This window comes from Condylura cristata, unplaced genomic scaffold, assembly GCF_000260355.1.
Source record: "Condylura cristata isolate star-nosed mole 26May11 unplaced genomic scaffold, ConCri1.0 scaffold00005, whole genome shotgun sequence".
In the NCBI taxonomy this organism is placed as follows: Eukaryota; Metazoa; Chordata; class Mammalia; order Eulipotyphla; family Talpidae; genus Condylura; species Condylura cristata.
Window position 1 is genome coordinate 53,957,863 of NW_004567106.1, and position 13,045 is coordinate 53,970,907.

Sequence of the window (13,045 nt, forward strand, 5' to 3'; positions counted from 1 at the left end):
TTCTTTCTTTCTTTCTTTCTTTCTTTCTTTCTTTCTTTCTTTCTTTCTTTCTTTCTTTCTTTCTTTCTTTCTTTCTTTCTTTCTTTCTTTCTTATATAAATAAGCAGTCAAGTTTTATTTAACCTTTATAATCTAAGTCTTATTGTTTCCCAATAGGTTGATTTATTTCTTCTTAACCATGTTGCAAACATAATAAGTACTTGATGTCTCATCCTCCAATTCCTAGTATTCTTATACTCAGTTCTCCCAGCCTTCAATACATTTTTCTTTTAGTTTATCCTACGTGCTATGCAAGTGCGGATTAAACCTTACAGGTGGGACCTATGAGTTTTAAAGAGCAGCACTATGAGGTTATCAGCAGCCAGCTGCACAGGTTAGATTCTGGACTAGGCAAGTGACCTACATGGAGCAGCAGACCTCTCCTGTCTCCCACGATGCTCCCCTCAGCAGTATTGTTTATCAATCTGCCTGTTCTGCTCCCTACTCTGTCTCTGGTGAATCTTCTCATCCCTCTCTGACCCATTTCTTTTATGCATAAAAAAATACATTAAAAAAAACCTCACAGATCACTCCCCATGACCTCAGAATCTGTCCAAAACTCTTACAAGATTACTCCTATGATTTGATCCCAACCTATTTTCTGTGTTTTTATCTTCTCCAATCTTAACAGATTTTCCTGTAGGTGGACAAAATTCTATGCAAATACCCATTTCTTTGATTAATTTGTAATGACCCAAAACTTAAAATACCAATCTCATTTATTCCTCATTAAAGTCTGCCCCATTGAAATAAATTTTTCCATGATATACAAGATCTGCCTGCTTTCATATCTTACTTTCCCTGAAATCCTCTGTACTTTTCACCTTACACTATTTCAGTGCCATTAATGTAATTCACACAGTACTGAGTACCTTCATATTACTGAGTTGCAGAAACTGTACCAGATACTTGTAAACTGTTTGATATCCATTTTTTCTCATCTTTCCAATTAAACTTTGAATTCCTTGAGGCAGGGATTATATCTGTAGTTGTGTGTGTGTGGTGTGTGTGTGTGTGTGTATTGTTGTTGTTGTTTAATTCTGATCTTCACAGTGTCCAGCCCAACTTATTCTACCCAGCAGATGTTCAATGGATCTTACTAAATTGAATTGAATTGGTCTGAAACTTGGCAAGAGAAAAATAAGAAGATGGATTCCAAGGAAAATTAGGAGAGAATAGAAGGGAATTAGGAACCATCATTAGACATCTGATTGCCAGATTGATTCATATTGAACCTCAAGCAGAATAATAGCACATTATACCTTCATCACAGCAATTTTCTTCTCCAATTTTGCCAGAGTACAGCTTTCCAGAGGGAAATAGATTTTTAAACTATGCATGTGTGGAAAACTTAACACAGAGCAGTAAAATGCTCATATACTTAGTCCATTATACATAAAAGGTAATAGCCCACAACTTAATTTTTAATTCTGGAAAATGCTTTTTTTTTTTTTAAGCTCTTCTAGTTACAGGACTCTGCACTTTGTAAAGCATTTGAATAATGACTTACCACACAGAGAGAACTTTGTCTCCTGTCCCAATAACATACAATTTCTATCTTTCTTGTTAGAACAATCAAAGATCACTATTTATAGGCCTATTTTGTTAAATCTGCTTTTAAGAATAAGACAGGAGCACAATAGAGACACTCAGGGTTGTAGCAGAAGGAAATCCCTGACCAATGGAGCAACTGCTGGATCATTGCAGGGACCTACTGGGTCAGGGTTAAGAGCAGGCTCGCATTTGACTTGCCCGCTCTAACCTGGCAAAATTAAGCTAAAATGGGAGAAACATGTCAAAAAACTAAAAGTACTAAAGATTAGCCCTAAGATTAGCAACTTGTTCAAATGGTTAATGAAGAAGGGAGGTCAGCAAAACTCAACCAACTCAAGTAGGAGCAAGGTAGGAAATGAACTGAAGTCCAAACAGGGAAATGGAGTCTTTGTCGGTGGGAGAATGGAGTTCAAGCACAGTCAGAATTTGAGATGCCCCTAAAATTATCTGTCATCCATATGGTAGTTCTTTTATTCTCTTCCATCCTGTGGCAGTAATGTATGAGGAGAACAGGTCGATGCACTGAAGTACACTACTGAGGAGAGTAGCATGTGGGTCAGGAGAGGTCTACCATACCATGTGGGTCAGCTCCCTCATGGGGGATCGAACTTGGGCTGCAGTGGCTTTAGAGGGCTTCATAATGTGGTGCTTCAACCCTTTGTACCACCAGGGAAAGCCCCATATTTTAGAGTTTTATAGAAATGGAATCCTCGAGTGTGTACAATTTATTGTTTGGCTTCTTTCATTCAGTATTATGCTTTTGATTGTTTTACTTAGGTGTTTATATAAATAGGTCATTCCTTTTATTTGTGACATTGCTTTCTCTTGGGTAAATAAATACTTAAGAGTAGTATGGTTAAATCCCAGGTTAGGTGTATATTTAACAAACCACCAAACTTTTCTATAATGGTTGGAACATTTTACATTTGCACCAGGAGGGGTTTGAGGTTTCATTTCTTCCACAACCTCAACATTTGGCTATTGTCAAACATTTACCTTTTTGTCTTTCAATAAGTATGTAGTAATACCTACATACTTATTATTAGAGCTAGTAGCTTCCTAATAAATAGGATATTTAAAGCCTAGGCAGTTTTCATTCTTTTCTTTTATGAGTGTACTGATTAGTACTTCTCTGAATACTCAAAGGGTATCTTTCCGGCTCTTTATGTATCTGTCTCCTCCAAACTCTAACTGTCTCGGTTCCCCTGCTGAGTTTCGCCTATTCTGATTAGGGAAATTTCCAGGCTTTACTTTGATTTTTCTTGTGCTTCACCACATCCTGGCATCATTCTCAAGATGATAAGTTGTTATATCCCTTCAGAGGGTTCTTCTCATTTGTTATATACCTTAAAGATCATTTTTTAAAAAAATTGGCTAATGTCCAGTATCTATAAAACTTTTGTTTTTGCTTTTTTCAGGCTAGAGGGTAAATTTGTTTTCTGTTACTTCCCCTTGGCTAGAAGTAGAAGTCCCATTTTTCATTCTTAATACCAGTACAGATAGATCCAAGAATTTTCCCCTATATGATTAAAGACAGAATATGCACATTCTAAATGCTTAGACCAAATTAAAATTTTGAATAAATATATTGGCAGGATTCTAGCTTGCCCATAATACAATATCTATGTAGTCACACACACACACACAAAAATGAATTTGACTTTTGAAGATACACACAAAATTCGAAAGAATGACTGCCTAATAAAATTCAGCCACATACTAAAATAGCAACATGCCATGATCAAGGAATGAAGAGTAAGTTAGGAAATCTGTTCACACATTTGTTCTCTGGTAGTAATTAAGAGGATGGACTCTGAAGTTAAACAAACCTGGTCAAAATCTCAACAATACCACTTCTAAGCTGTCTAATTTGGGGTACTTTCCTTAAGTATCTGGTCCATAGTTACCTTATCTTTATTCTAAAGCCTGGATGGATTTATGAGAAGAGTAAATGCAACGCTATTTGATGCACCAGGCACAGTTGTTTAAATGTCACATTGGTGTTTTATTTTTTTAAGCTACTTTCTAGAATTACACGGAAATTGAAAACTTTGCGGTGATCTGCTCCACACTCCAATTCTCCAGAGCTTTTTTAGCAATATAAACTCAGCTTTAGCTCTGTGGAAGCAAATGTAGATTTAAAGTAAATGATTTGGGATTAGGTATAAAAGCATTTTATACAACTAAGACACTATTATATTATTAAAGCACAGTACAATTTGATATTTCCTTCAGACATTTATAAGATTTGACAGAGCTCTTAATGCATTCTGCAGGCCAGTGTACATCCTTTTATAGCTCAATGAATACTTAGCCCGCGATAACCCACTGTCCTCTGTCCCTGTCAAGAACAGATGGCCTCTCTTAGAGCAGTTTCCCCTTATTTGAATAATTTTGAACAATGGCTTTTGGTTCACTAACTGACATAATTCATGCATATATTTATTTATATAGTGAATAGATATGCAACTGATATATAAGTAACATTACCTAGGCCTATGCAGAATGCTGAGTATAAAGTAGCTTATTTGTTGTGAAGATAGATCAGACCTACAAAAAAAAATCATAATGTAAATGAAGCCTAATTATAAAATAGAAAATATAAGGACCAAACTAAGTAGATAGCAACAAAGACATACTGAGCTCTGTGGAGGAAGGATTGCTATGGGCTGGCATGACCAGGTGAAGCTTCACATAAGTGACTGTAGAACTGGGATTTAAAGGTTAAGTGCAAGGTGACTGTGGAAGTGAAGGCATACTGGGGAAACACCATATGTGAGGAGGTGCAGAATTCGCGGGTGTTAGAGGAAATGAACGGACCATGATTGGCTAATTTGGGTGGTGAACAGTGACATGTGGGAAAGTACTAGGGGACAGGTTTGGAAAAACAAGGACAAGTGGAAAATTTTGTTCTACAGGCACAGAGGAATAAGCAGAGCTTGCTGGCTGCATGCAGTGTTCGTGCTCCTTCTTCCGTGGTAACAGGACTTTCCGGTTTGACTGGATACCTACATACCTAGAACAAAGACTATTTCCTGCCCCCTCTTTACAGCTGGGAGATGAGAATGAAAGCAAGGTCCTTTTCTGGGTATGTCCTTAAGGGGAAGAGGCATGTTTCCTCCCCTGTAGCTTTCCCTTTATCCAGCCTGCTGTCTGGAATGCAGACGCAGAGAACGCCATTTGGGACCATGTGAGCAAGGAAAAGATCTTAGCACAGCAGAGCAGTAGGAGAGAAAGAACAGGCGTCCCTGACACCTTCAGGTGGCCATATCTTAGGATACTTAACACAAATATGCTTTATGAAATGTAAAGTCACATTTGTTTTGTTTCAGTCATTGTATGGTATCCAAACCAGTGTGTTCACCCATTGCTTCCCTATAATATTCATTTAGCCAGACAAGGCATAGGATGGCCGGTCACCTTGAATTTTATTCACCCAATGTGCCATATGAATGACTTAAAAGAAATAAGTTAGCCTTGTTTCACTTAAATCAGTGAACCCCCAGAGACCACTGAGTAAGAAAGTGATCTGCTAAAAACGTTGTTTTATAAGAATAGAGTGATATTTAACAGGTCACTCCCCAGTTCTAGAATTAGCACTATAGGGTGTATTTGATAGTGATCTATAACAAGAGGGCATGATGAAATGTTTGGAGATGTTGAAATGTTCTTGATCTTGATCTTGTGGGTCTATGAATATATAGGTAAAAAACCTCAACATTGTTGACTAAAGATTACATTTGACAATGTACTTGTAAGAAAGAGCAATGAGAAGCGATAAGATGTAGGGAAAACAAAGACATTTATGACTTCAAAGCTTTAGATAATTTGAACTGTTTTTAGGGAAATAATAGGCAAATTAAAATTAGCTAGATAAGAATCATTCTAAAGGAAGAAGCAACATAATTTGGAGACAGACTTGACCTGGGAATACTGGGTCACTGGCAAGTGAATCTGGTTTGCTAGGGACGGCATCAGTCGAGCTTCCCCTCAGGTGGATGAAGAGATCATGTCCTTAAATGGAAGGGGCAGAAGGGAGAGGCTGCCGCTGGCTGGTTCGATACTTTGCCCAGTTTCCACTCCCCAACCCCTTCCTCCAGTCTTCAGTTTCTCCTATTGCAAAATAGCTTTAATTAATGATGTCCAGAGAGTTTGAAAAAGTACTGAAGAGCAGAGACACTATATATAAAGTACCTAGCACCCTGTGACTTGGCAACTAGTAAACACCCATGAATGTGTGAGATAAAGAACAATTGTGGCAACATATTATTATAGAAAATGAATGAGCTTTCAAGCCAATAGCAGAGACTTTTCCGTATATGTTTCTAGGAGGTTCTTGGATGTGAGAAAATGAGATGAATCCACTTATAAGTCATCGGATGACAGTAGGCAGAGGGGCTGAGTGAAGTAACATAGCAATTGGCAGTAATTTTCAAAAATGGGGTGGCTTCTTTGCCACCCGAGATTCAGTGGTGTCTTCATTTCTTTCCTTTACCCCTCTTGACTCATCCACAGAAGTGGGAGCTCAGACAAAAAGGAAGCTCTGTGGCATCCTGTTTAAGATTCTTCTCATATAAGATTTGGTTCCTGGCCCATTTTCTGTCAGACTTCCTGAGATCAGAAAGCAATACATAAAAATTCTCAGGCTCGACAGTGAACTCTCCTGAGCTCCAGACTGGAATTTACAGCTGCCTGCAGACATCTCCATCTGCATGTCCTGCAGGCATGTCCAACTCAGTATGTCCAAAACCAAATTAATTACCCTCCCACACACCCGTTCCCCCTCCAGTCTTCTATCTAGATTAATGTCATTGCCAACTTAATAGTACAAAGTCTAAAAATTTCAGTTCTTTTACTTCTGATCCCACATTCCCCAAGATCAACCTACTGTCAATTTGGATGGATTCATCCTGCTATAACCTGTTTCATTTGCTGTTTTTATACCTCCATTGTCCTGATGAGGATCCTTTTCTCTCTTTAGGCCCACGGTCCTGAGTCCCCTACGAGATGCTCCAGCATTCTTCTACTCTGAAGGGCTCTATGCTTTGACCAGGTAAAGAATGGCCAGATCAGGGGTGCTGTGTAATGGGCATACCTGACTCTTGACCATAAATTTCTCACTCAGCCAACTCAACTCATTTCTGAAACACAAATCACTTCTCTTTCTGACAATATTTCAATGATTCTCTATTCAGCTTATAGAAGAAAATTCAAAATCCTAAATCTCACATCTTTCCTTCCTCATGGAATCTTCTTGAGGATTCTGTACTCTAAGTGTAGTGACATGGAATGTTCTCCATGAGCTAACTAAGCTCCATTCTTCCTTCCTTCCTGAAGATCATCTCCTCATGGTAGAGACCTTTATTTCATGCTTCTACCTCATATTCCTAAGATGGCCCTACTCACTGCATACTCCTGTATTTAATTTTATGTCTGCTTAGCAGAGAGTCTCTCAGTCAGATTTTAAAGTGGTTTAAGCACAGACACCATCCCTAATTGTCACCTCTGCACCCCCCAGGACACTTTCACTGGACTATTAGCCAGTCCAAAAGTAAGCTTCTTAAATTTCTGCTTTTAAAAAAATGGTAATTTTTAGGAAAGCTTTTAAAAATTCCCAAAGAAACAGTTAACAAAGTACCCAATGAACTCCCTCAGTCCTGCCATATTACACACACTTTTTAAATTTCCTCACAGTTTTATTATTCCAGGTGCACTGTGACCATAAGAGGCTTTTGTGGACCACTGGTATAAATGTCATCTGTTCCCACTAAGCAAGTGCACTATATATTAGATGACTGTCTGCATTTACAGTGACTATTTTAGAGAGTACTCTGGTCAGGTAACATTAAAATATCTGAATTCTAAAAATATAAAAATCAACTTTTATTTATAATTTGAGGATTTTGTTTTACTGAACTAAGCACAATGTATGTTTGTTCTTTTTGTGAACTTAACCATTATCCAAGAAATTCAAATAATACTCACAGCTGTTTCAACTACTTGGGCATTTTTTGTGACAGTATGGGGAGCTGGGATATTAAGGAAATTTAAGAAAAAAAAGGTCCTTTTCACTTAAATACGCAGGAGATATGAAATCTGGCAGTTGACTCTAAGTATTTTATTCCTTAGGCTCATTTTCTTTGAAAAAATTATTTTTAAAAGATAGGTGAAATCACTGGGAAGACAAATCAACATAAATGGCATATTTTCTATATTATATTGAACGACTACATTCTTTACAACTTAGCTCAAAAACAAACTTGAAAATTACATGGGCATCTTATTGCCTTTTTTTGGTGAAAATTCATAGTCTTATAGATTAGTTCTAGAGTTTGAAAATTACCATTACTACTTTATTTAATCACATTTCACATATATTTCCCTTGCTAATCTTAGTCATAAAAAAAGCTTATGTCTAAAACTTAGACAGAGTCAAATTATTACTCTAGAAAATATTTATAGACACATTTTAATGTTCTTTCCATTTTCTGAAATAAACAAAAAATAAAATACAGTAAAATGCACTTTTCCCATTTCAAATAAATATACTTTACTCTTGTAAAAAATTTAATAATCTGTGTAATTCACCACAACATCTTAATCAGTGAAATAAAGCAAAAAAAAAAAAAAGAACTAACTTACATGTAAACTCAATTGTTAATACTTTCTGGAGACTACAAGGCAATTTGAATTATAATGACTCCTTTGTATCACACTGGTAGTTTTCCAAATTAGTGGTTAAGTATTTAAATTAACAATTATGTATGTAATACAAACCCAAGTCAGAATTTTAAAGCTCTATTAGCAGGAAAGGTTAAAAATAATGGTGCTATATAGGACAAATTTATCTTTTTCATAACTATTATTCTTAACATTATAAGAACTGAAATCTACTGAATTATACAGACTTAACACAGACTCTTTATACACATAAATCCCTGATCAGTTTAAGACAATGTATTAGTTTGTTCTTGGAAGTAGTAAGAATAGTTTAGTCACCAACAATAACCACACTTAGGTAGCCTATCTTCAGAGTTTTCTTATGTGTATTATATCCACCACATCAGAAGAAGATATCACCAAGTAATAAAAGTCATTAGTACTGCCTAACTCCCTATGTTAGCAGTTAGTATTTTATATACTAAGAAGCTTATGGAAATAAATCAAACTTTACTGTAGCTCCAATTCCACTATAGCATGCCTCACACATGATGGAGAAGTGTTGGTCAAACTATGTCAAAGCATAAATGTCAAAGCATAATTGTGCTCCGTAAAAATCTTACACATGCTATAAAGTGGGTATTAGATCTGTCTTCAGCATTATAAAAGCCAGTAACTATTGTTCAAGTGATGTGTTATCATATGAAACTTCTCCCTCTTCATTTTAAAAGGTAGGAAAGTAGATGCCTAGGTATCCTTTATGGCATCTAGACATTGTTGAAACAGATAAATGTGGACTCAAAAATTCACAAGTTCAATAAAATAAAAGTGTAGTTTCATTTTTTGGATATCCTCTATAATTCTTCCATCTCAAAGTGTGTGTTAAAGCTGTTGGCCACAGGTGTATGTTCAAAGATCCTCGACAGGCTTGGTTTCAGCAGTTCTACTGAGTGACATGACAGGTGTTGAGTGGTGTCATTCTTCAGGGACATCATTTGTTCCGTCCCTGGCTCCCGTCGATCATAATAGAGAGCCCACAGCAGAGTGATGGTGAGAATCATTGCGAGGATCTGTGTCACGCCAATGGAAATCCCCAGAAACCTTAGCACCTGCAGTTGTTTGGTTCCTCTCAAAAAGGAATACATCTTCTTTCCACATCCCTGAAAAAGAAATAACACAGTTAGTACTATTTCGGATGTTTATGTTTTTTAGAAAGTCAAAATAGTGGAAACAATCCATATCAGTTAATGAAACTAAACACTTTGAAACCTAGAGTTTACAACAGTAACTCTCAACAGGCTATTCCCATGAGAAGCGGGAGGTGGGAATGTATTGAAAAGCTTGCTCAAGTGATTTTGATGAATCTATTCTTGTTTCTGTCTTTCTCATAACTTGAAATTGAGAACCACTGATATAAAACACAACACTGATAGAAGCTGACAAACTTTTGTAAAGGGCCAGATGGTGAATTTTTTAAGCTTTGCCGGCCATTTTGTCTTAAGTGCAACTATTCTGTAAAACTGCAACATGAAAACAGTCCTAGATGATAATGTAAATGAATGGATAAAAATGCATTGAAACCTAATGGGTACATCTGATTTGGAGCACAGACCCCCCGCAAACAGTCTGATTTGCAAACCTCAAAAATAAAGCTTATTATATGTATCCATTGTTCAACCATTGCTCAATTGATCAAAAACTTTTCCCTAGAGATCAAGAATGTTTCCCTGTTTGCTGCTGAATCATGCTGGTGGATGTAAATAACCAGTATGCTTTTCCCTACTCCCACAGGCACTAATACTCTGGCCACTGTATTGGAAACACACATGGGGGGATTCTGGCAACAATACCCAGTTCTGCCAGGTAAGTTCTGAAAGCTTTCTTTAGCTCCCCACCAAGCTGAAAACACCTGACTTGAAATGATTAAAAAGGTTTTTGATTGTTTTGTGTGTGTGTGCTCAGCTTTCAGTGTAAAAAGCTAAAGAGTAACCTGTGGTAGACAGAAAAGAAAATTCTAAAAGAAGAGGAAGGTGGGAGGTGGATAGAAAGCAAGAAAGAGAAAAAAGGCATGAGGAGAAAAGTCAGCGATGGGGGGTGACTAAGAAAAGGGGGTGGAATATGATTGATGCCATAAGTCACTTTCAGGTTGACCAGGGTAGCAGATTCTAAATAAGGGGACACAGTTAGGGAACAATTGTGCAACTACAACACATTACAAGAAAATCAGATATTGAGATTTTTCTCTACTTGGAAACCAATAAATTAGCCTGCCATGTTTGCAGGAAGCTGGTAGAAGCTTGAGACAAAGGACTTCATCATGCATAACATTAGCAATAGCCAGATTGTGCCAGCTCCTCCAGTGCCCAAGGTAACACAAGGAACACAGATGACAACTCACAAAGAAAGGATCTTTGAAGAGGTTTCTCCAGTAAGCAAAGAACACACTAAAAATAATTGTCGGGAGCAACATTTCTTAAGAGTTCTGGAAATTAACCAAAGACCTGCATCAATCGGAAGCATTTTCTTCCAAGAAAATCACCTGAATCTTGAAAAAAATGCAAGCTTTGTGACTTCTTCATTGACCCAAATCCCATCCCCCACATCATCCAGAGCTGTAGTAGCTGTGAAAACCAGCAGCCCACATCCAAGGAGAACACGCCTAGGGTCACCTGCGGAAACAGAACAGACCTGGCGTGGTTCCAAAGTCACACTGTGAGGCAGCTGTCACTAGATTCTACCTGGGGCTCCCTGGAAGATCTCACTAGCAAAGTTGCCTATATTTGTGCTTGACTTCCAGCTCAACCAGCCTTCGCCCTGGGGGGTGTGATCTAAGAATGGGAGAGAACTCTGAGGACACTGAGGCTGCCCCAGGCAGTGAGCAACAGGGGCACATGAGCTAGTCAAATAAGCTTCCAGTGTTATAAATCTCAGCGGCTCTTTTAAGGTACATAGGGGTTGTGATGAAGTGCTTCATACATTGTCTGTGGTACCACCAGGCCTGAATGATAGTTGTTACTCAGGTCATCATTACTGTTAGACTAGGTCAAATAGTCCATTTCTGTTTCTTATGTTAGAGCTTATGTTTTGATCTTAAAATACTTATTTCACAGAGCTGGATATTTTTTCAAAATATCCCGAAGATTCCATTACTATCTTTATTTTCATTTCCCAAAATATTTTTAAATTCCTTATCAAGAAAGTCATTGTGCAATTGGAGTTCATTTGTTTATTTGTCCATTATTCAAATACTTGGCGGACTTGCTGCATTTTAGGAATTAAAATTAGAAAATAAAATTCCTAGCAATAGGAAAAAAGAACAAAGTAGATCAGTGTCCCGCCCTATAGGACTCCCTTGGTGGTAGTAGAGACAGACAAAAAAGGCAACAAGAAATGAAAGTTTAGTTAGTTTTGAAAAATGCCACATGGAAATCCAGAGATGAGGTGGAGAATATTTGGGGTGATGGAAAACTAGTTTGAACAAGATGGTAAGAAATGGCTCTTTGATAAGGTGACCTGTGAGTAGAGATTTAGGGTGAGAGGTGCCACACACACACACACACACGCACACACACACACACACACACACAATACAGTGTTATAAACAAATGTTACCTTAATAAAGAATGAGAGGGGAGAATGCAGGCACCGTTAGAGGGCTTGGCAAAGCTCACCTATTTGTAGGGTCATAGGAAGTTACACAGAAGTAGGGCTTTGCTCATGCCTGGACACACATAGGTTCAGGAGAGACCTAAGAAGGTTCTGTAATCCCATCACTGGCTGGACGTTGACACCCTTAGCAAAGCTGGGAGACTCACTGGGTGCTGGAATCAAAGGGTGCCTCATCAAAGAAGACATACAAACAAACAAGAATGTCTCTCTGTGTCTCTCTCACACACGGTGGAAGAAAGTGCATTTCCAATGAGAAGAGCTCCCTCTCACGATACAGGCTCACCAACAGTCCTTACAAGTGTTTCCTTGTTAGACCATTCTTCTTGATAAGAACACACTGGTGGCACTGCTCTCAGTTGATCTCTTTCCTGCCAGTCAAGGCCGCAAAACATTGCTCTCCTTTAATTATTCTCTTCTCCAGACTAAATATCTCTGCAAGTTTTCCAGATACCTATGCCTCATCATCTTGATGATCTCTTTCTGGATTGTACTGATTTTGCCAATATTTCTTGAAAATAACAAACTTTTAACTTAAAAAAAAAAGATCAACTAGAAAATACAATAAAATGTTAAGGAACTCAAAGCTCTTGTGAATGGAAAAGCACTCAATTCTCGGAGAAGAGCGAGAATAGGCATGTATTGAGAGGGCACAGTCAAGGCAGGACCTCCTTTCAGATCACCGGGTCCTGATGTCTCCATGTTGAGATGGACAAGGGTGCTTTATTAAAAACAGAGTCCTAGGTTGACTCTTAAATTTTTAGAACAGTATACCAGTCTTAACACTTCTTTGTTTAGTTTACAAAGCACTGAGTCTAAACTCTCAAACAAGACAGAACCATAGTGCTTAAGTTTGCCATCCAATCATTCAAACATATCTCTTTCAAGAACCACTCAAAAACAGGTCTCATCTACATATTCAAAAAAAATTAAAACAATGGTCATTTCTAGATACTTTAAATTATGTCCAAGGATCAAACAAGTTACCAAAATCTGCTAATCTGGAATATATTAGTCTATGTCCTTGCATATTATTCTCTTACATGTTATTTTAATGACACTGATTGAAGAATATTGTAAAAATTTGCTCTATAACACTTTTGGAAAATATGGTATACTATATATA

General features: G+C 37.5%; 1 protein-coding gene across 1 annotated transcript in view; it reads right to left on the bottom strand.

Annotated features, from left to right (window-relative positions):
- Positions 1 to 8,176: 8,176 nt before the first annotated feature.
- Positions 8,177 to 13,045, bottom strand: part of TSPAN12 (tetraspanin 12) — a 66,085-nt gene continuing 61,216 nt past the window's right edge. Inside the window, exon 8 of the mRNA XM_004676976.2 lies at positions 8,177 to 9,413. Within this exon, the coding sequence (XP_004677033.1) occupies positions 9,108 to 9,413 (306 nt within the window). The 3' untranslated portion in view covers positions 8,177 to 9,107. The remainder of the gene's footprint in view (positions 9,414 to 13,045) is intronic.